General features: G+C 49.5%; 1 protein-coding gene across 1 annotated transcript in view; it reads right to left on the bottom strand.

Moving 5' to 3' along the window:
- Window positions 1–24739, bottom strand: part of LOC307081763 (teneurin-3) — a gene marked incomplete at both ends in the record, with an annotated part of 115185 nt that extends 90446 nt beyond the window's left edge. The window contains 4 exon segments of the mRNA XM_079745085.1: window positions 21706–21987; window positions 23735–23764; window positions 24519–24561; window positions 24563–24739. Coding sequence (XP_079601211.1) covers window positions 21706–21987; window positions 23735–23764; window positions 24519–24561; window positions 24563–24739 — 532 coding nt within the window.
- Window positions 24740–25053: the final 314 nt, after the last annotated feature.

Raw genomic sequence — 25053 nt, 5'->3', positions numbered from 1 at the left:
GTGTGTGTGTGTGTGTGAGTATGTGTGTGTGTGTGAGTGTGTGTGTGTGTGTGTGTGTGTATGTGTGTGTCTGTCTGTGTACGTGTGTGTACGTGTGTGTAATATTAACAACGGTATCTGTATGAGTGTGTCCATGCATGCTTGTTTTTCTTAGTGTGTCATCATATTAATAATGGGTGTATGTTTTATTATTAACAGTGTGTTTGGGTGTGTAATTATAGTGTGTGTGTGTGTGTGTGTGTGTGTGTGTGTGTGTGTGTTTGTCATCTGTAGATTTCCTTTCATTGTTTCCATAATCCCACCTTCAGCTCAACAAGCCAACACAAGCCTCCATCACAAATCTATCTATCAATCACTATATCTATCAATCACTCTATCACTCTTTAACTCTTTCTATCTATCGATCTATCTATCAATCAATCAATCACTCCATCCTCTATCTATGCTATGAACCTCTGTATCTATATTCTCTCAGCCCGGAGCTCGTCACCGTAGAAACCAGACGTTTGCGCCGCTGCTACTTTTCCCTGAATAGAATTATCTGACAAAGAAGTTGTACGTGATACCTCCGCCGGCGGTGAGCGGTGTCTCCCAGACGCCGCTCCTCCTAGCTGGGTCTGTCCTGCTCCTCCTAGCTGGGTCTGTCCTGCTCCTCCTAGCTGGGTCTGTCCTGCTCCTCCTAGACGGGTCTGTCCCGCTCCTCCTAGACGGGTCTGTCCTGCTCCTCCTAGACGGGTCTGTCCTGCTCCTCCTGGCTGGGTCTGTCCCGCTCCTCCTGGCTGGGTCTGTCCTGCTCCTCCTAGCTGGGTCTGTCCTGCTCCTCCTGGCTGGATCTGTCCTGGCTGCAGACACTCAGCGACATGGCTCTGGGTCTTTCCTAGCTCCGGGTCTTTTCTAGCTCCGGGTCTGTCCTAGCTCCGGGTCTTTCCAAGCTCCGGGTCTGTCCTAGCTCCGGGTCGGTCCTAGCTCCGGGACGGTCCTAGCTCTCGGTCTCTCCCACACAGACGGCACGCAGCCCACTAAGGAGGGCTGGAAGCTGGCGGACCGGAAAGACTTACCAGCGTCCTGCTATTCCAGACACTGCTGCTGCAGCACTACGCTCTCTCCTCCTCCTCGTTTACTAGCCCTCTCTCTCTCTATCTCTCGCACTCTCCCTCACGCTCTGTCGTGCTCTTTCTAGCTCACTCTCTCTCGCTCTCCCTCTCTCTCTCTCCCTCTCTTTCTCTCCCTCTCGCTCGCTCTCTGTTTCTTCCTCTGCCAGCCTATCTCGCCCCCTCCTTGCATGAGATGCTAGATGAGAGCGCAGGGCGATTTGCACTGCTCTATCAGGGATCGTCTTGCGCTGTCTGGCTCCGTGCGGTCACAGATGATAGGCTGAGCACACCCTCTCTCCCCTAATAAAACAAGATGAACCCCCCTCTATCTAGGATGGTACATGTGTCCTAGAAACATCTCGTCTGGAGGTGATGAGTCACACGGGACTGTCACTCAGAAGCTGGCCTGGAAACGCCACCACTCTTTAGAAACGCCGCGCACATAAGCTCTCCTTTGAAGTTTTCAGCAGAGTTTTGCATAATATGATATTATAATATTGCTCCATATCAACGAGCTGGACCCATTTGATGCTCTTTAGCTCGTTAGAACAACAACACCACCTGAGTCCTCTGAGAAGACAGGAAGAGATGGTCTGAGTGGAGCTCAGTCGGACCTTCTCCTCCAGAAGTCCCTGTCTCACAGCAGAACGTGACGCAGTCTCTCCACAAGGAACCGGGTCCTGGTGCTTGATGATGCAATGTTAACAGACAGACAGACAGCCTTCCTATTAGCAGACCATCCCAAGTCCCTCCCAGCAAAGGAGAAGAGACACCAGCGCAACCCCAGTGGAAGCTCTGGTCTGAACACCGCCATGTCCATGCCTTAACCTGCCCGTCAGCATTAAGAATAAGACGCGCTGTGGAGGTAACAAGATGGCTTGTTCTTTATAAATCCAAGACTGGAAGGGAAGGAATGGCCGTTGGCAAACAGCACTAAACTAATAAAATAAAAGAAGAATATTGACGTGACCTTTTTAAAACATCTCACATCTTCACACTGCATTGTATTCAGAACCCATTACAACCAGCAACATGCATCCCACCGCCCAGAGATGCCGGACACTAATGACCTTGCCCATGGGGTCCCTGGCAGGGTAGTCAGGGTGCCCTGGTCGGAAGGGGGTGTGGTCCAGGGGAAGGCTTGGATCCCAGCGTGGGCCATTCAGCCTTGTGGACCGTGGATGGAGATATGATCTGATCTCCATCCTTCTTGAGCCACCGCTCTGCAGGGTGAAGAAGCTCCTCCTTGGAGCTCCACTACGTAGAGAACTTCCTCCCCACTGTGAACCACGAGCGGTGCTTCTTAACCTACGGGTCAGGACCCAGAATGAGGTCGGTTGTGGGCTGGAACACATGGAACCCAAAGATCACTCTGAGCTCCACAGAATTTATAATCCTTTCTGTCCTTCATGAGAGGATCACCGACCCCACCCTACCCAGGGTCTGAGGGCGATGGTCGCGTCCCTCCAGGACTCAGTGATAGAGGGTTCTGGTCCGTCCTCACTGATAGAGGGTTCTGGTCCCCGGGTGAGAGTTGCCCTAGAGGCTGTACCACAGGACGGAGGGAGCTGTGAGGCGCTGCTCTGCTCCAGATGGATGGAGGGCTTGTCGATGCTGTCCTAATAAGATCAGCCTGGAGGAGAACGCTGCAGGGCCTTCATGGCTAGCATTAGTGCTACTGCAGAGTCGGGGGAAGAGCAGCGCCTGGTCGATACCTGAGTTCTGACGTCAGTCAAACGTCAGGGCTGAGCCATCCCCTGTCAGAGCAGGATTACCCCCTGGGTAGATTACTAGCCACCTCCTGCTAGTCACATCCAGCTAGCCACCTCCAGCTAACCACCTCCAACCACCTCCAGCAGTACCAGCTCCAGCAGTAACCAGTTCCAGCAGTAACCAGCTCCAGCAGTAACCAGCTCCAGCAGTAACCACCTCCAGCAGTAACCAGCTCCAGCAGTAACCAGCTCCAGCAGTAACCAGCTCCAGCAGTAACCAGCTCCAGCAGTCCCTGCCGGCCGAACAGTGTAGTGGACGAGGCAGTTGAGCCCAGTGGATAAAGTAATGAACACTGCAGCATTACCACTGATTAATCTTCTTCTGACAAGAGAGGAGCAGGGGAGGAGGAGGAGGAGGAGGAGGAGGAGGTAGAGATGTGGACGAGTAGGATGAAAAGGGGGAGGAGTAGAATAAAAAAAGGAAGGAGGTTGGGAGCAGGGTGAGATGACAGCTCTCCTCTCCTAGATATTTAGACAGAGAGGAAGACCAGGGCGGCAGTGATGAAGAGCAGTGTGTGTGTTAGTGCGTGTGTGCGTGTATTTTTGTGTGTGTACTTGACCGCCTCCTGCTGTGATCTGCGGCCAGCTTGGCTTTAGAATATGGATTGTGTAGATGTATAGGGTGTGTAGATTGTTTGGGGTGTGTCGATTGTGTAGAACTGAGGCACCGCAGGGGGTTTGGGAGAACGGGGGGGGGGGGTCTGAAAACCCCTGGTGTGAGGACGCCGAGACCTCCCCCGTCCCCTCCTTCTCCCTCCCCTACACACTTCAGATGCTGTGTGAGTGTGTGTGTGTGTGTGTGTGTGTGTGTGTGTGTGTGTGTGTGTGTGTGAGAAAATATCTGATTGTTAAGGCGGAAAGGGGAGAAGGATGAGAAGGAGGAGGAGGAGGCTGTGATAATAAAGGAGGTGATAATAAACAGACAGCATCCTGCTGTCAGCTTAGTCTTGCCCTCACTTGGGAGGGAGAGTTTGTCTGGGGCGTGAGAGAGTGTCTGGGTAGTGAAAGTGTTTCTGAGGGGTTAGAGTGTGTCTGGGGAGTGAGAGTTTGTCTGGGTAGTGAGAGAGTGTCTGGGGAGTGCGAGAGTGTCTGGGGAGTGAGAGAGTGTCTGGGGAGTGAGCGAGTGTCTGGGGAGTGAGCGAGTGTCTGGGGAGTGAGCGAGTGTCTGGGGAGTGCGAGAGTGTCTGGGGAGTGAGAGAGTGTCTGGGGAGTGAGCGAGTGTCTGGGGAGTGAGCGAGTGTCTGGGGAGTGAGAGAGTGTCTGGGGAGTGAGCGAGTGTCTGGGGAGAGAGCGAGTGTCTGGGGAGTGAGAGAGTGTCTGGGTAGTGAGAGAGTGTCTGGGGAGTGCGAGAGTGTCTGGGGAGTGAGAGAGTGTCTGGGGAGTGAGCGAGTGTCTGGGGAGTGAGCGAGTGTCTGGGGAGTGAGAGAGTGTCTGGGGAGTGAGAGAGTGTCTGGGTAGCGAGAGAGTGCCTGGGGAGTGAGAGAGTGTCTGGGAATGAGGGAGTGTCTGGGGAGTGAGAGAGTGTCTGGGAATGAGGGAGTGTCTAGGGAGTGAGAGAGTGCCTGGGGAGTGAGAGAGTGTCTGGGAATGAGGGAGTGTCTGGGGAGTGAGAGAGTGTCTGGGGAGTTAGAGATTGTCTGGGAATGAGGGAGTGTCTGGGAAGTGAGAGAGTGTCTGGGAATGAGGGAGTGTCTAGGGAGTGAGAGAGTGTCTGGGGAGGGAGAGGGTGTCTGAAAAGTGAGTGTTTCTGAGGGGTAAGGGAGTGTCTGGGGAGTGAGATAGTATATGGGAGTGAGGGAGTGTCTGGGGAGGTAGAGAATGTCTGGGAGTGAGGGAGTGTATGGGAGTGAGAGAGTGTCTAGGGATTGAGAGAGTGTCTGGGGAGACAGCGAGTGTCTGGGGAATGAGATAGTGTCTGGGAGTGAGGGAGTGTCTGGGAAGTGAGCAAGTGTCTGGGGAGTGAGCGAGTGTCTGGGGAGTGAGAGAGTGTCTGGGGAGTGAGATTGTGCCATGCATTATTCAGCGTTGGGCCACAGTGGTCCACAGAGAAGCCTCAGGTTCCATCAGGCCTCTTCTTAATCTATTATTGATGGCAACATTACACCCTATGCTTTTCTGTGATTTACTGGATTTTACCATTGTTTCTACAATAAACACTATTTCCAGTAAAGTCACGGAAAACAGTGGAATATTTCCAGGCACGCCGTGTGTGGGTGTTTCCTCCTGATGGGAATCCAATATGTATCTGTAATTGTAAAAAGCAGAGCAGTGCCAGCGGGCAGCCCACTAAACAGAGGAGTTCAGCCTCCAAACATGGAGCTCACATTACAGTCCAGCAGCCTCCTGCTCAGCCGCCAGCTCTCCGGCCGGGATCCATGAGAAGGGCTGCACATCGTCTATTCATCACACCCAGCTTCATTTGCAGAGTATTGAATATGTATTACTCGATGTTTACCTGCAGTGTGCTGCATGTGTATCCATAGTTTTACTTGATGTTTACTAAAGTATGTATGCATGAAAGAATAGTATTTAGTATCGGTACTAGCTAGAAGTTCATTTAGCAGTAGTACTAGTTAGTCATAAAATCACCAGTGGGACTAGTTTGAAGTTTAATTACCAGTAGTACTAGAGTGCTAGAGTGCTGGGGGATTCCATCTGGACTACGAGTGCACGACAGTAAAAAAGTGCACGTACAGTTGAATAGTGCATGTTTAATAAAATAGGTGCATGAGTTGGGAAGTGGGCAGGTGCGATATGGCTTTCTGTACTGGTTCCAGAGAGCTGATACCAGTTGTTTTACTCGATAATATATACTCGCAAACTCATTCCACAATATTATTAGTGAACCAAACTAGCCAAACTGTTTCATCCACACAGCACCACTAGGCTCTGACTGACAGTGATAATATAGAGAACCTGGGGGTATTCACGGAAGAGCGAGAAGAGAAAACATTTGAATAAACACACCGAACACAAAATGAGTTCAATATTGACCCGATTATCCCCAACTTCTCCAAGTCCTCAAAGTGAGGGCTGAAAGTGAAAGCGTCTCTGATGCCTCCACATTATTCCAGAGCAGCTCCTGCGGAGATCTCCCAAAGCCGCTCAGATCGATGTGCTCAGTATGCGCGGCCACCCCCACCCCCCCGCTCTCTGGACGTCCACGGGGCTGAGCGATGGCCGGCCCGTCCCCAGATTGTGGCTAATCATCATTAGCAGCAGCGAGAACAATGACTTTCAGTCAGGCCGGACACCAGGGAGAGCACACCTCGGGTAGGACCCGCCCACTCCGGCTGACCCGCCCCACCCCTCCCCCTCCCCCGACAACACGCCGGAGCTGACGGAGTAACAAACACTTAGGCTCCCTCTCTGAACGCCGCATCCATTAGACACCGCTACGCTGGACCAAGACTGAAATTGAAAGAAATAAAGCAACTTTCTCTCTCTCTCTCTCTCTCTCTCTCTCTCTCTCTCTCTCTCTCTCTCTCTCTCTCATATGTATAAATCTTTTTGCAGCCGTGTCCGGACTCCAGGTGTGTCTGCTCCAGGACGGACAGTAGATTATGAGGAATGAGGAGGTACATGCAGTGCTTAAAGGTTAGCGCTCTATTACACAGGAGCCAAATGTCAGCCCAGTGGGCCTGAGAGCTGTGATATTAATGTGGGAAACGGGATACAGACTCTCCACCTGCAGACCCATTACTCATGGAGTTGTCAGCCAACACCTGGACCCCAGAATGAGGCTCTGACCAACAGCATGATGGAGGGAGGGACACCGGCCAAGGGCAGAGGAGTCAGGCCTACTGAGAGGTCTCTAGGACCTCTCCTAGAAGACCTCTCCTAGATGACCTCTCCTATTAGACCTCTCCTTGAAGATCTCTCCTGGATGACTTTTCCTAGAAGACCTCTCCTAGAAGTCCTCTCCGTGAAGACTTCTCCTAGAAGACCTCTCCTAGAAGACCTCTCCTAGAAGTCCTCTCCATGAAGACTTCTCTCAGAAGACCTCTTCTAGAAGACCTCACCTAGAAGAGGCTGTGGTCTCAGTCCAGGTCCTAGACGATTTCCAGAGTCGGTCTGGTCGGTCCAGGCTGTGGTCTCATGGTCTCGGTCCGAGATGCCCCTCTGGCTGGGGAGCGATGGCAGTGTTAGAATAATGTGTCAAATCAACCTTTGGAATAAAAACTGATGGCAGACGAGCTCCAGTCTGGGTGAACTGTGCGTTTCACTTTCTTTCACTTCATGTTTGTTTTTTGACCAATCATGTTGCTGAAGGCTGATCCCTAATGGTGTGATTGGCTCACACAAACGCGCAGAATCTCCAGAATGTTTTGTTAACCAAACAGGAATAAAGGCATCACTGAGTAGGCTTCTAGCATAGCCCAGTCACCTCCTAGCATAGCCCAGTCACCTCCTAGCATAGCCCAGTCACCTCCTAGTATAGCCCAGTTACCTTTTAGCATAGCCCGGTCCGCAACTAGCATAGCCCAGTCAGCAACTAGCATAGCCTAGTCACCTCCTAGCATAGCCCAGTCACCTCCTAGCATAGCCCAGTCACCTCCTAGTATAGCCCAGTTACCCTTTAGCATAGCCCAGTCAGCAACTAGCATAGCCCAGTCACGTCCTAGCATAGCCCAGTCACCTCCTAGCATAGCCCAGTCACCTCCTAGTATAGCCCAGTTACCTTTTAGCATAGCCCAGTCCGCAACTAGCATAGCCCAGTCAGCAACTAGCATAGCCTAGTCACCTCCTAGCATAGCCCAGTCACCTCCTAGTATAGCCCAGTTACCCTTTAGCATAGCCCAGTCAGCAACTAGCATAGCCCAGTCACGTCCTAGCATAGCCCAGTCACCTCCTAGCATAGCCCAGTCACCTCCTAGCATAGCCCAGTCACCTCCTAGCATAGCCCAGTCACCTCCTAGCATATCCCAGTCAGACACTAGCATAACTCAGACAGCTACTAGCATAACTCAGACAGCAACTAGCATAGCCCAGTCACCTCCTAGCATAGCCCAGTCAGCAACTAGTATAGCCCAGTCACCTCCTAGTATAGCCCAGTCATTAACTAGCATAGCCCAGTCACCTCCTAGCATAGGCCAGTCACCTCCTAGCATAGCCCATTCAGCTACTAGCATAGCCCAGCCACCTCCTAGCATAGGCCAGTCACCTCCTACCGTAGCCAAATCACCTCCTAGCATAGCCCAGTCAGCTCCTAGCATAGCCCAGTCAGCAACTAGCATAGCCCAGTGACCTGTTAGCATAGCCCAGTCAGCAACTAGCATAGCCCAGTGACCTGTTAGCATAGCCCATAGCCCCCTAGCATAGCCACTGCGGCCGTGATGGCAGTATGCAGTGGAGAAGGCCTCGTTGTGGTGCATGACCACGAGGAGGAGAAATACGCTGTCAAGCTGTTTTAATGAACTCCCAAATGTCAAACTCCTCCCCTCCGCGCTAACCACAGCGTGGAGACGCGAGAGCTACGAGGGGGAGGCGGGGGTAAACAAGTGGTTTACCCAATTAAGGGTGGACTTCCTGATTGAAGTGGTCTGACCAATCAGAGGCGGTGATTACGCTGACCCGGGAGGAAGCGGACAGGAGGAAGTCGTTCTCCAGAGAGCGGCGAGCGCTTTAATCAGAGGTGTTCTGAGCGGCTGATTACGGAACACCAACATGTCAGCATGGAGCGAAAACACACTGAGGCTCAACAATAGAGGAGACAGGAAACACAATTACTGAGAGAGAGGGGGGGGAGAGGGGGTGAGGGAGGGGGAGGGAGAGAGTTCAAGAGGGGGGGAAAGGTGGAGAGAGAGGGAGAGAGAGACAATAGTCAGATAGATAGATTGAGGAAGATAAAGAGAATTATAGATGGATGGAGACAGAGGGAGAGCGAGAGAAGTATAGACTGTTGTACCTGCTGGTCTGCAAGTGACAGAGGGTGAGCACTACTCTTGTGGGTTCGCAGTGTTCTGGATTTGGTTTGCAGTGTTATGGGTTTGCAGTGGTGTTGGTTTTGTTTGCATTGTTGTGGGTTTGCATGTTCTAGGTTTTGTTTGCAGTGTTGTGGGTTTGCAGTGTTGTGGGTTTGCAGTGTTGTGGGTTTGCAGTGTTGTTGGTTTTGTCTGCATTGTTGTGGGTTTGCAGTGTTGTGGGTTTGCAGTGTTGTGGGTTTGCAGTGTTCTGGGTTTTGGTTGCAGTGTTGTGGGTTTGCAGTGTTGTGGGTTTTGTTTGCTGTGTTGTGGGTTTGCATTGTTCTAGGTTTTGTTTGCAGTGTTGTGGGTTTGCATTGTTGTGGGTTTGCAGTGTTTGGTGTTTGCAGTGTGGTGGGTTAGTAGTATTGTTGGTTTGCAGTGCTGTGGTGATCTTGGATTAGCTGTACTGCAGGGCTGTCCACAACAACCAGACCTGAGGATCCACCTCTTATATCCAGGTAAGCATTTCCAGGGAAAATAGGATTGGGACGATGAACCCTGGTATTGAGTTTCATGTTGTTCCTTGCGCCGTGTCCGGGCAGATAAAAGAGTGAGTCTCACCGGAGCACGACTCCGTTACACAGATAAAGGACATGAGAAGACAACAAGACTTCTCTGTGTGAGCATGAATCACTTTACGTGATATTCAATATCAATCACATGCCTCAAATCCATAGCTGCAAAGTGCTGAGGTTGGCATTGGTGATTAGATGAATTGAATTGAGTCCAGTGTTACTGGAGGAGGCCTCCTCCTCTTCCTCCTCCTCCTCCTCCTCCTCCCTGCTCTGAAGTGACCACAGCCTTCATGTGGAGCCCAGGGATCAGCAGAGTGCTTTCTGTATTCTGATCCCATTCATTTTTAATCAGAGCTGGAACAGCCTTCCCCTTCCTCTTCAGACCTCTGTCCTGCTCCAACCTGCCCTCTTCCTCCTCAGACCTCTGTCCTGCTCCAACCTGCCTCTTCCTCCTCAGACCTCTGTCCTGCTCCAACCTGCCTCTTCCTCCTCAGACCTCTGTCCTGCTCCAACCTTCCCTCTCCGGCAGCCGGGAACAACTTGACTCCCGTTAAATATCGCTGACGTGAAACCGTCAGACGCGCTTCCTAGCACACACACACACGCGCGGTCGCATGCAACTATCGGCGCATGTGTATGAGACAATGCATGTGAGTTTGTGTGTGTGTTTGCGTGAGCGTGACTGTGCATGAGTGTGTGTTTGTGTGTGTGAGGATCTGTGTGTGTGTGTGTGTGTGTGTGTGTGTGTGTATGAATGAGGGTGAGGGTGTATACATTTGTGTGTGTGTGTGTGTTTGAGGTTGAGGGTGCATGAAGGTGAGCGTGTGTGAGTGTATGTGTGTGTGTGTGAGAGTGTGTGTGTGAGAGTGTGTGTGTGCGATTGTGTGAGTGAGAGTGTGTGTATGTGTATTTGTGAGTGTGTGCGTGTGAGGTTGTGTGTGCGAGGGTGTGTGTGCGAGAGTGTGTCAGTGTGAGGGTGTGTGTGATGGTGTGTGTGAGAGTGTGCGTGCGTGTGTGAGCGTGTGTCAGTGTGTGTGTTCCTCCCTGCCCCTCCACCACAGTGGGAGGTCCCCACCCCCTGCTCCGGATCGACGGAGCCCAGAGTGTGTGTTCAGCACATCGCCCGGCGTGTCCATGGCGGCGGGGCTCTTCTTCGTTGGTATAACGATGGACTTGAGACACGGCGTCCTCCCAGGACACCGTGTGATCCGTCACACCGCCGCCACCTCTGTCCCGCCCACACCTCTGACCTTCTGCCTTGGGTGAGTGTGTGTGTGTCCGCTTGCATACGTTCGGTGTTGTGTGTGTGTGTGTGTGCGAGTGTGTGTGTGCGTGTGTGTGTGTGTCTGTGTGTGCGTCCGCTTATGTGCGTTCGGTGTGTGTGTGTGTGTGTGTGTGCGTGCGTGTGTGTGTGTGTGTGTGTCCGCTTACATGCATTCGGTGTGTGCGTGTGTGTGTGTTTGTGTGTGTGTGTGTGTGTGTGTCTATGTGTGCGTCCGCCTATGTGCGTTCGGTGTGTGTGTGTGTGTGTTTGTGTGCGTGTGTGTGTGCGTCCTCTTACGTGCGTTTGATGTGGCAGTCTGTGTATGTGTGTGTGTGTGTGTGTGTGTGTGTGTGTGTGTGTGTATTTGTGTGCGTGTGTGTGTGTGTGTGTCCTCTTTCGTGTGTTCGATGTGGCAGTCTGTGTGTGTGTGTGTGTGTGTGTGTGTGTGTGTGTGTGTGTGTGTGTGTGTGTGTGTGTGTGTTCGTCCGTCCGTGTGTCTTTCAGGGACTGCCAGGGCGTCTCGGTAGCGCGGCTCCGTTTCCTCGGACCTTTGGGCGACCACGGGGAAAACCATCACCCCTGAGACTCTGGTATCCATGGTTACCGTGAGCCTGGCCGTGTGATGCTGGGCACACCTGGTACCTGAGAATCAGCTGTCAGCACCACCCTCTCATCTGAGCTCATCACTTAGACCTCCTCAACTCATTTACATGCACGTCAATCATCCCAGCTTTCTTTAGGTTTCATCGTTTACATACCTGTCAATCATACCCATCCATCGCCTCTTTTACATACTGCTCTATGTGACTCTTCTCGATGTTTCTCCACAGTGCTGACACTACTCACTATACACAGTACTGATACTATCCACTAGACACAGTACTGATACTACTGACTATACACAGTACTGATACTATCCACTATACACAGTACTGATTCTATTCACTATACACAGTACTGACACTATTCACTATACACAGTGCTGATACTACTCACTATACACAGTACTGATACTATCCACTATACACAGTACTGATTCTATTCACTATACACAGTACTGATACTACTCACTATACACAGTACTGATACTATCCACTATACACAGTACTGACACTATTCACTATACACAGTACTGATACTATCCACTATACACAGTACTGATACTATTCACTATACACAGTACTGACACTATTAACTATACACAGTGCTGATACTATTCACTATACACAGTACTGATACTATTCACTATACACAGTGCTGATACTATTCACTATACACAGTACTGATACTATCCACTATACACAGTACTGATGCTACTCACTATACACAGTACTGACACTATTCACTATACACAGTACTGATACTATCCACTATACACAGTACTGATACTATTCACTACACAGTACTGATACTATTCACCATACACAGTACTGACACTATTCACTATACACAGTACTGACACTATTCACTATACACAGTACTGATACTACTCACTATACACAGTACTGACACTATCCACTATACACAGTACTGATACTATTCACTATACACAGTACCGATACTATTCACTATACACAGTACTGACACTATTCACTATACACAGTACTGACACTATTCACTATACACAGTACTGATACTATCCACTATACACAGTACTGATACTATTCACTATACACAGTACTGATACTATTCACTATACACAGTACTGTTACTATCCACTATACACAGTACTGATACTATTCAATGTACACACTACTGATACTATTCACTATACACAGTACTGATACTATTCACTATACACAGTACTGATGCTTCTCACTATACACTACTCACTATACAAAGTACTGATACTATTCACTATACACAGTACTGATGCTTCTTACTATACACAGTACTGATACTATTCACTATACACAGTACTGATGCTTCTCACTATACACTACTCACTATACAGTATTCACTATACACAGTACTGATGCTTCTCATTATACACTACTCACTATACAGTATTCACTATAGACAGTACTGATGCTTCTCACTTTACACTACTCACTATACAGTATTCACTATAGACAGTACTGATGCTTCTCACTTTACACTACTCACTGTACAGTACCGATGACGTTCACTCTGCACAGAAGTGATGATATTGACTCTACCCTTTTCACTATAGACAGCACTGCACTGGACTGATTCATGCATTCTGCTCATGCTTGTGTGTGCAAGCAAAGGTGTGCATGTGTATGTATGTGTGTTTATGCGCACCTGTGTGGGTTAATGCATGTGTGTGTGTCTGTCTGTGTATATGAGGATGTGTGTGTGTTTGTGCGAGTGTCTCTGTGTGTGTGTGTGTGTGTGTTTGTGTGTGCGTGTGTGTGTGTGTGTGTGTGTGTGTGTCTGTGCGAGAGAGGAGATATTTGGTTCAGCTCCCCCTCAAGGTTATCACCATGGAAACGTGTTAGTTTGTATTATGGGATGGCAGCACACTGTTTCGTTGCCGTGAATAGACAAATACGCAAACACGCATCCTACTAGCGTCAACCTTCCTCCAACATCTCTCCTGATCACAACACGTCGGTGTGCATCTGATCTGGGAAACAGCTGCGCAACAAAACACACGACTCAACACACAACGCAACACACAACGCAACACACAACACAACACACAACACAACACCACGTGCGGGGACGGAGACCAGAGGATCCATTCTGATCCGAACCAAATGAAACGGCCGTGTTCCGCTGTGTTCTGACGGCCGTGCCGATTGGTTAACGCGTCAACCGATTGGTGAACACAGCGTTACAGAGCCGTGTTCTTACGGACGCAGGAATCCAATTTAAACCGATTTGACAGGGTTGGGGTTAGTTTGCAGCTGGGTTTGCAATGCTTTGCTCAACGTTTCCAGGGCAAGAGAAGGGGTGTCGGGGGTCACAGGAAGTTCCGACAGTCTTGTGAACTATCTATTCCGATCTATAACCCTAGAAGAGAATTATAGATATATAACTCTAGAATAGAAGTATATATCTATAACCCCAGAACAGAAGTATATTTCTACAACCCCAGAACAGAAGTACAGGTCTATAACTCTAGAACAGAAGTATAGACCTGTAACTCTACATTGAGAACAGAAGTCTGACTGCTCAGGGAGGGTCGAGGTCTGGATCTCATCGTTTTGAACTCGTTCAACATCCCCCTGGACGGAGGATTCTCCTCAGTAAACCTTCCACACTCTGCCTTCTTCTCTCTGTCACCACAACAGACGGGCTGGGACCTTGATGTCTGACAAGAGGAACAATAACACGTCCCAACAGAGAGAGAGAGAGTGAGAGAGAGAGAGAGAGAGAGAGAGAGAGAGAGAGAGAGAGAGAGAGAGAAAGAGAAAGAGAGAGAGAGAGAGAGAGAGAGAGAGAGACTCCATGTAAACACAACAGAATGTAAAATGATTCTCGTTCTGCCAGCCGAACACTGCTGGGCTCTGCCTCAAGTTTAATTAACCTTTTATTGGAAAGGGTCGAACCATCCTCCCACTCTCTCTCTCTCTCTCTCTCTCTCTCTCTCTCTCTCTCTCTCTCTCTCCCTCCCTTTCTCCCTCCCTCCCTCCCTCTCTCCCTCTCTCTCAGGGGCAGTTCTAGACCAATTTTCATGGGGGGGGGGCAGTTGCTTCGTTGGAGGGGCTCATTGGGGGGACGCAAAATATTTAGTTTAATACTAAGTAACGGCATTCAAAAACAAAATAAACAATAATTGGCTTTTTCCCGTTACAGCATTTATTTCAGTAGCATAGTATTAAGTGTTTCCTTAAGTTACAGCAATTGTCAATATTATACATTTGAAATGTTTCATTGGTTAAAGCAATTGTCAATATTACACCATTTTGGGTTTCCTTCAGTGACATCCAACCACTCAGTGTCATACAGCACCAGCAGCAATGAAGTCAGTATGATATATTATAAATCTCACGTTCCACCTTGTGCGTCAGTGCCACGCCATCGCAAGCAATCGACCCCCGTCCGGACGGAGGTAAAAAGAAAAAAAGAACGTTTGGAGGGGGGGCCACTAGGGGGAACGAGCTCCGTTTTACGGGGGCACTGGCCCCTGCTGCCCCCTCCTAGAAACGCCCCTGCTCTCTCTCTCTCTCTCTCTCTCGCTCTCCCTCTATCTCTCTCTCTCCCTCTCTCCCTCTATCTCGCTCTCTCTCCCGCTCTCCCTCCCTCCCTCTCTCTCCCTCTCTCTCTCTCTCCCTCCCTCTCTCCCCCTCTCTCTCTCTCTCTCTCTCCCTCCCTCTCTCTCTCTCTCTCTCTCTCTCTCTCTCTCTCTCCCTCCCTCTCTCCGTCTCTCTCTCTCTCCCTCTCTCTCTGACAGACTTACTGTTCACTCACTGCTGCTGCAAAACACACATGCTAGCTATGCTTAATAACACTAGCATAACCAAAGCCATATTCTGACCCAACCACGCTAGCATGCTAACCCACTAGCACGCTAACATGTCAGGCGCTAGGATGGGCTCAGCACCGCTCCGCCACCTGGAGCGAGCCCAGGGTCAAATGGCCGCTAGCGTCCCCCGCTAAGCGCTACGGGCCAACGCGGTGTCCGCTGCTGCCCAGCGAGAGCTGTCACTCCTGGGGAGGCTGCGACACAGCGCTGGCTCACCCTGGCTCACCCCCAGCCGAACACACTCATATATGTTTCATAGCATCCACCGTGAATAGGATATCCACCCTGACACCTCCAACAACACCACCACCACCTCCACCACCAGCTCCTCCACCTCCACCACCACCACCGCCTCCACCTCCACCACCACCACCACCACCGCCTCCACCACCAGCACCACTACCACTACCAGCACCATCACCACCACCACCTCCACCACCAGCTCCTCCACCTCCACCACCACCACCACCACCGCCTCCACCACCACCACCACTACCACCACCTGCACCATCACCACCACCACCTCCACCACCAGCTCCTCCACCTCCACCACCACCACCACCACCCCCTCCACCACCACCACCACCACCTCCACCACCAGCTCCTCCACCACCTCCACCACCGCCTCCACCACCACTACCACTACCACCACCACCACCGCCTCCACCACCACTACCACCGCCTCCACCGCCACTACCACTACCACTACCAGCACCATCACCACCACCACCTCCACCACCAGCTCCTCCACCTCCACCACCACCACCACCACCGCCTCCACCACCACCACCACTACCACCACCTGCACCATCACCACCACCACCTCCACCACCAGCTCCTCCACCTCCACCACCACCACCACCACCTCCACCACCAGCTCCTCCACCACCACCACCACCGCCTCCACCACCACTACCACTACCACCACCACCACCGCCTCCACCACCACTACCACCTCCTCCACCACCCCACCACCACTACCACCACCTGCAACAAAACCAGCTCCTCCACCTCCACAACCACCACCACCACCACCGCCTCCACCCCCATCCCCACCTCCACCACCTCCCCCCTAACCCCAACCACCACGAGCATCTCTGTAGAACACGGTGAACGTTATAAGCGCTCCTTCTATGATCAACTGCTCCCCCCCCCCCACTCCCCAGTGCATCAGGGAGAGGTATGGACTCCGTGCGGCGGGTTCGGCTCCAGCGGCCCGCTGCCCGTTGAGTTGATGGAAACATCAGTGAGCCTCGTCCCTAAGCCCGCTACACCGTGAAGGTCAAGCAACCGCCGCGGCTCCAACGGCACTAGAACTACACTCAGACAGGACCAGTAGATCACTGTACTGACAGCACTAGAACTACACTCAGACAGGACCAGTAGATCTCTATACTGACAGCACTAGAACTACACTCAGACAGGACCACTAGATCTCTATACTGACAGCACTAGAACTACACTCAGACAGGACCAATAGATCACTGTACTGACAGCACTAGAACTACACTCAGACAGGACCAGTAGATCTCTATACTGACAGCACTAGAACTACACTCAGACAGGACCAGTAGATCTCTATACTGACAGCACTAGAACTACACTCAGACAGGACCAGTATATCTCTATACTGACAGCACTAGAACTACACTCAGACAGGACCAGTAGATCTCTGTACTGACAGCACTAGAACTACACTCAGACAGGACCAGTAGATCTCTGTACTGACAGCACTAGAACTACACTCAGACAGGACCAGTAGATCTCTATACTGACAGCACTAGAACTACACTCAGACAGGACCAGTAGATCTCTATACTGACAGCACTAGAACTACACTCAGACAGGACCAGTAGATCTCTATACTGACAGCACTAGAACTACACTCAGACAGGACCAGTAGATCTCTATACTGACAGCACTAGAACTACACTCAGACAGGACCAGTAGATCTCTATACTGACAGCACTAGAACTACACTCAGACAGGACCAGTAGATCTCTATACTGACAGCACTAGAACTACACTCAGACAGGACCAGTAGATCTCTGTACTGACAGCACTAGAACTACACTCAGACAGGACCAGTAGATCTCTATACTGACAGCACTAGAACTACACTCAGACAGGACCAGTAGATCTCTATACTGCCAGCACTAGATCTACACTCAGACAGGACCAGTAGATCTCTATACTGACAGCACTAGAACTACACTCAGACAGGACCAGTAGATCTCTATACTGACAGCACTAGAACTACACTCAGACAGGACCAGTAGATCTCTATACTGACAGCACTAGATCTACACTCAGACAGGACCAGTAGATCTCTATACTGACAGCACTAGAACTACACTCAGACAGGACCAGTAGATCTCTATACTGACAGCACTAGAACTACACTCAGACAGGACCAGTAGATCTCTATACTGACAGCACTAGAACTACACTCAGACAGGACCAGCAGATCTCTATACTGACAGCACTAGAACTACACTCAGACAGGACCAGCAGATCTCTATACTGACAGCACTAGAACTACACTCAGACAGGACCAGCAGATCTCTATACTGACAGCACTAGAACTACACTCAGACAGGACCAGTAGATCTCTATACTGACAGCACTAGAACTACACTCAGACAGGACCAATAGATCTCTATACTGACAGCACTAGAACTACACTCAGACAGGACCAGTAGATCACTGTACTGATAGCACTAGAACTACACTCAGACAGGACCAGTAGATCTCTATACTGACAGCACTAGAACTACACTCAGACAGGACCAGTAGATCTCTGTACTGACAGCACTAGAACTACACTCAGACAGGACCAGTAGATCTCTATACTGACAGCACTAGAACTACACTCAGACAGGACCAGTAGATCTCTATACTGACAGCACTAGAACTACACTCAGACAGGACCAGTAGATCTCTATACTGACAGCACTAGAACTACACTCAGACAGGACCAGTAGATCTCTGTACTGACAGCACTAGAAGTACACTCAGACAGGACCAGTAGATCTCTGTACTGACAGCACTAGAACTACACTCAGACAGGACCAGTAGATCTCTATACTGACAGCACTAGAACTACACTCAGACAGGACCAGTAGATCTCTGTACTGACAGCACTAGATCTACACTCAGACAGGACCAGTAGATCACTGTACTGACAGCACTAGAACTACACTCAGACAGGACCAGTAGATCTCTGTACTGACAGCACTAGAACTACACTCAGACAGGACCCGTAGATCTCTATACTGACAGCACTAGAACTACACTCAGACAGGACCAGTAGATCTCTATACTGACAGCACTAGAACTACACTCAGACAGGACCAGTAGATCTCTATACTGACAGCACTGGAACTACACTCAGACAGGACCAGTAGATCTCTATACTGACAGCACTAGAACTACACTCAGACAGGACCAGTAGATCTCTGTACTGACAGCACTAGAACTACACTCAGACAGGACCAGTAGATCTCTATACTGACAGCACTAGAACTACACTCAGACAGGACCAGTAGATCTCTATACTGACAGCACTAGAACTACACTCAGACAGGACCAGTAGATCTCTATACTGACAGCACTAGAACTACACTCAGACAGGACCAGTAGATCTCTATACTGACAGCACTAGAACTACACTCAGACAGGACCAGTAGATCTCTATACTGACAGCACTAGAACTACACTCAGACAGGACCAGTAGATCTCTATACTGACAGCACTGGAACTACACTCAGACAGGACCAGTAGATCTCTATACTGACAGCACTAGAACTACACTCAGACAGGACCAGTAGATCTCTATACTGACAGCACTAGAACTACACTCAGACAGGACCAGTAGATCACTACACTGACAGCACTAGAACTGCACTCAGACAAGACCAGTAGATCTCTATACATATATTATTATTATTATTATTATTATTATTATTATTATTATTATTAACCTTTATTTACCCAAGCAAGCAAATTAAGAACAAAATTCTTATTTTCAAGTGCAGCCTGAAAAGAGCTAAAAGCTCTTTAAGGGGAAGTGGGAGGGGAGTGCTAAAAGTGAAAACAAGGTTATATAAATTACACTTAGAACAATACAATACAATACAATACAATACAATACAATACAATACAATACAATACAATACAATACAATACAATAAAACAGTTAATCACAAGGGCATGACAAGAAGGCCTGTTTAGCAAGTGCAGGGGTCAACTTTGATTTGTTGCAGATTTTTTGAAGACAGAGAGAGAGGTGAAGACAGAAAGTTGAAGGGTGTTTTGTAGGGTGTTCCAGTCAAAGGCTGCAGCGAACCGGAAGGCACTGCGTCCGAAGACGGTGCAGACTTTGGGGATGGAGAGGTTGATGAATGCTCTGGACCTTAGATTGCGGGCAGGGTGGGAGAGGTGCAGAAGGGAAGAGAGGTAGAGAGGTGTAATGCCAAGAATGGTTTTGTAGATGAGCAGAAACCAGTGATGGAGCCGTTTGGTGTGAAGGGAAGTCCAGTCTACCAGGTTATATAGGTCGCAGTGGGGAGTGGTTAATGGAGCCCGAGTGGCAAAGCGAATGGCGGAATGGTGGAGTGGGTCCAATTTACTGAGAGTGGAGTGAGATGCCATTCTGTACATGGATTCGCCATAGTCGAATATGGGTAGGATGGTCATTTTGACGAGCGTATGTTTGGCTGCACGGGTGAAGGAGGCCTTATTGCGATAAAGGAAGCCCAGACGAGCCACTAGAACTACTCTCAGACAGGACCAGCAGATCACTACACTAACAGCACCAGAACTGCACTCAGACAAGACCAGTAGATCACTACTAGAGTACTACACTACTAGAGTACTACAGCCCATTAGAGTACTACACCGACGGCACTAGAACTACACTCAGACAGGACTAGTAGATCACTACTCCAACGGCACTAGAACTGCACTCATAACTAGTAGATCAGGCTTCGCTCAGAAATGACTAGTAGATCACTACATAGTCATGACTAGAAGAACGTAGAACCAGTAGATCCATGTCACTAGCTAGCAGCAGTAGTATTAGTAGTAGTACAACTGAATGGATTCAGGACTTTGTTGAGAATATAAATCCACATTTCAAATCACACTTATGTTCATATCCTGGCCAGCAGTAAGTTGTCAACAAACACCTCATGGAAAATAAATGGATTATTGATATTTTTTTTTCTCTCTCTCTAGAACCACCAATCAGGACCTTTCTGTGAGACTGGTGTGTGTGTGTGTGTGTGTGTGTGTGTGTGTGTGTGTGTGTGTGTGTGTGTGTGTGTGTGTGTGTGTTTGTGTGTCACTATCTCTATGTAAGGCAACACACATTCATGAACACACACATATACACAACCACGCACACATGCACACACACAGACTCGCATGCGCACACACACACACACACACACACACGTGCAGACACACCACGCAGGCACCAGCTCATGCATGTATTCAGTGTATTGAACTGAAGCAAAAGGCCAAACACTCAAACAAATACCGCTCTGAGCACGCTGCCATTTGTAGAGCTGGACCGCTGAACCGGACCGATCCGGATCAGTTCACCTGAGGAGGAACGGAAAGGTTCGGCTGAAGGGTTCCCCAGACCGGACCTGGGGGGTCCTGCCCACCTCAGACAAGACTTGGGGGGCCCTCCCCCCCAGACCAGACCTAGCTCCTAAACATGGAGCTATGAGGATCAACACCTCGCCAACCGGGAGGCGACGCCCCCAGAGAGAGAAGCCCCCACCCCCGCTGAGAGGAGGGTGGAGGTAAGGATAGGGCTGTGAACACATGGACACGAATACATGAACACACTCGTCCTAAACAGGGTTTCCCATGAAGCGGAGATGAGGTTAGAGTCCGGGGTCCAGAGGGGCGGGGCCTGGGATCCCGGACTCTGCGTTCTCGGGTTTCAACCCCGATCCGATTTGCACTTCAAACCGTTTGAGCGTTTAATCCTCATTGTTCCCAGCTGGCGGAGCCGGACGGAGACACTCAGATTATTACCCACAAGCCCCGGGGAGACCGGACCAAACCCCGCCCCCTGTGGAGAGGGCCAGGTGATGGAACAGCAGCTAAGAAACCGGCGCTTTGATCCCTCTGCTGCAGTACAGCGCCTCCCGGCCAATCACACGCCGGCTCCGTCCCTCCAATCACAGCCCCCCCCATCAGGGAACATCTGAGGCTTCGCGACGTCTCTTTCTTCTCTGTTTGAAAGCGTCCACAGATGGAATTCCACTTTTCATGCTTCTGCTTTCATCTGCTGCAGTGCCGAGAACGCAGTCGACCCAATCAGCTGAGCTCACAGTCGACCAATAAGCTGAGGCGCCAAGAACACAGTCGACCAATCAGCTGCAGCGCTGAGAACACTGTCGACCCATCAGCTGCAGCGCTGAGAACACAGTCGACCAATCAGCTGAGCCCACAGTCGACCAATCAGCTGCAGCTCTGAGAACACAGCCGACCAATCAGCTGAGCCCACAGCTGACCAATCAGCTGAGCCCACAATTGACAATTCAGCTGAGCCCACAGTCAACCAATCAGCTGCAGCGCCGAGAACACAGCCGACCAACCGGCTGCCAGCAGCACCAGAGACACAGAGGGGCGGGACTCACCCATGTCGCCGTCGTTGTCCATCTCGGTGTCCGTCAGGGTGAGGGCTGAGTTGGAGCGGCTGGACAGACAGGAGCTTTGTCCGGAGCGGGCCCCTGAGCGGGCCCCCCGGCCCCACAGCACCAGGCCCTGCTCCGGGGAGCCGGCCTCATGGCCCTGGGGGGCCGCGGGGCCCCGGGAGAAGCGGCTGAGCGGCTGGGACAGCCCCGTCTTGGGACACAGAGCGAAGCCGCGCCGCGTGGACGGCTCGCAGACCCCCAGCTGCCTCAGGGAGAAGGCCTGGCCTGGAGACACAGGTTAACATACGGACACGTTAACATACAGACATGTTAACGCCTGGAGCACAGAGACACATGTTAACATATGGACATGTTAACACATTAACACCTGGAGCACAGAGACACGAGACGCGTTAACATGGAAACGCAAATATGTTCACAAATAAACATGTTAACACGTAATCATGTTAACACATAAACATGTCAATATTTGAACACGTATACACGTAAACATGTTAACACATTAACACCTGAAACAGGATAACATGTTAACACATAAGCATGTGAAGACATTAGCATGTTAACAGATGAACACATATTATACAATAACATGTAAATAATATCTCATAATATCAAAAATGCTTGACAAAGTCCTTGGAACGCTAACAAGGTAAAAACTAAAAAACGAAAACCTCTAAAAACACGACCCAGCTCTTTGCCAAATTCAAATGGATTTGATTATCTGGTTTCATGATTGCTGATGAAGTATCAATACAATATATTCACGAAAGATAAATCAATTAAAACCAAAAAGGGAGTCCCTTGACAGATTTCCAACAATCCTGAATAATTCAGAGTAGAAAAGAAAATGGAACAATGAGAGCTAAAACCACATAATTAAAATCAAAGAATTAATTTAAATTTCTCCCAAATTAGTTTTATAAATATCACCTATTGTATGTCGAGCATTTTACATTTACAGATTCAAAAGAAATAAATATTTTGCTGCAGTTTAAACAATTCATCCAGACGAAGCTTAATTAAAAGTCTTTCATTCCCAAAAAGTAATTATTTGCATAATTATATATTAAAGAAAAATAATAAATTTATGGCAAACATACAATCTTTAAAATTATAAAATAATCTCCAAGACAATATATATTTTCTGACTGAACGATCCAGAGGAAATGTGTTTTCTGTTTGTCTGTTCAAACCACAGCAGAATAACTCTTCATATTGATTAGTATTGTTCTACTGTTTCTTTCACTGCAAAATGTGGTCATAATATTATTCAATATTAGGCCTAAATTATTATTTTTTAAATCGTAGAACCAGGAGCAGAAAAACAAGAATAAAAAGTAATTTATTACGCCATCAAATAAAAATTAAATGAATGCTTGAAAAGATCAAGGAAAACAACTTCTACCCAAACGTCATTAAAATCCTATAAATTCGTCATTAAAATCCTATAAATTCTTTAGAGGGTGATTACCTGAGCGCATTATGGAGAATCGCTCTGATTACACTTTCACAAGGAGGATGAGCTCCATAAAAGTACTGCTTTCTTTAATTACTGAAGTGAGAGTTATTCTCTGAGCAGGTCCTCCTATATTTAACGTAATTATATATAATTATTCAAACTGTAAAATAGAATCAGACAGAGGAAACACCTCCTCCTCTCCTCTCATCGTCAGGGTGGAGTGAGGCTAAGTTAAGGGTAGTGTTGGGTTAAGTGTTTCATGCAGATGTTAAGGGTCAAGGTCAGGGTTCAGGGTTTGGGGTGCGTATTAACGGGGGGTTTTCATTGGCTGTCAGTCTTGTCACTCCCAGAGGTGAGCCAGAGAGGTTTGTTTCATGGCTTTACTAGGAGTGATGCTCCCAGTGCCCCCCTGATTGGTCGTGCTTCACGTCAATCAAGAACGGTTCCTGACAGCGTTCACCAAACCATGTAAGGGTAAGGGTTAGTCTTTCAAGGATATTCTTTCAGGGTGAGTGTGTCAGGTGAGTCTTTCAGTTTTCTTCTTTCTTTTACCGGTCCGGCCAGGTAAGAGTAGATAGGCGACTGTACAATGACAAAAAAGGCTATCTTAATAAGGGTTAGGGTTGGACTTTTTTTAAGGGTGAGTGTTTTAAGGATGAGTGTTTTAAGGGTGAGTGTTTCAGTCTTTCAGGGTGAGTGTTGTAAAGGTTAGTGTTTAAAGGTTTCAGGGTTCTTACCAGTCAGAGAAAGGGTTAGTGTGAATATTTTTTTAAGGGCGAGAATTTTTAATGATTGTTCGTGATTGTCTGAGGGTTAGTCGTTCGTGGTGAGTGTTTCAGGGTGTGTCCTTTGTGGTAAGTGTTTCAGGGTGAGTGTTTCAGTGCTTCAGTGTTTCAGGGTTAGTCCTTTGTGGTGAGGGTTTCAGGGTTAGTCCTTTGTGGTGAGTGTTTCAGTGTTTCAGGTTTAGTCCTTTGTGGTGAGTGTTTCAGTGTTTCAGGGTTAGTCCTTTGTGGTGAGTGTTTCAGTGTTTCAGGGTTAGTCCTTTGTGGTGAGGGTTTCAGGGTGAGTGTTTCAGTGCTTCAGTGTTTCAGGGTTAGTCCTTTGTGGTGAGTGTTTCAGTGTTTCAGGGTTAGTCCTTTGTGGTGAGTGTTTCAGGGTGAGTGTTTCAGTGCTTCAGTGTTTCAGGGTTAGTCCTTTGTGGTGAGGGTTTCAGGGTGAGTGTTTCAGTGTTTCAGTGTTTCAGGGTTAGTCCTTTGTGGTGAGTGTTTCAGGGTGAGTCCTTTGTGGTGAGGGTTTCAGGGTAAGTGTTTTAAAGGTGAGTGTCCGGGGGTCTCACCTGGCCGGCTGTGCTCGAGGGTCTCCCTGCTGGGGGGCGGGGGGGGCCCGGGCCCCCAGCAGCAGGCGGGTCCCCGGCTCCTCCACGGCCTGCAGTGTCTCACTGGAGCTGTAGGAGGCCTGGGTGGGCACGCGACACCTCCTCTCTCTCTCCCCCTCTCGCTCTCCCTCGCTTCTCTTGGACAGCGAGCAGAAGGGCCGGGACCCCCTCACCGGCTCCATGCTGCCAGCATGCTGGGTCTCCCCCGCCCCTGGACCGGGTCCTGGTCCTGGTCCTGGTCCTGGTCCTGGTCCTGGTCCTGGTTCTGAACCTGGTCCTGGTCCTGGAATCTGGTCCTCTCCCGCGTCCCGGACCAAAGTCTCTCGCCCACCTCTGCTCTGTCAACCCTGCAGTGACAGAGAGAGAGAGAGAGAGAGAGAGAGAGAGAGAGAGAGAGAGAGAGAGAGAGAGAGAGAGAGAGAGTGAAAGAAAGAGAGAGAGAGAGAGAGAGAGAGAGAGAGAGAGAGAGAGGGAGAGAGAGAGAGGGAGAGAGAGA

The sequence above is a fragment of the Pollachius pollachius genome (assembly GCF_949987615.1).
Source record: "Pollachius pollachius genome assembly, chromosome: 10".
Lineage (NCBI taxonomy): Eukaryota > Metazoa > Chordata > Actinopteri > Gadiformes > Gadidae > Pollachius > Pollachius pollachius.
The sequence above is the reverse complement of the archived record's forward strand: the minus strand, read 5'-3'. Positions and strand labels throughout refer to the sequence as shown.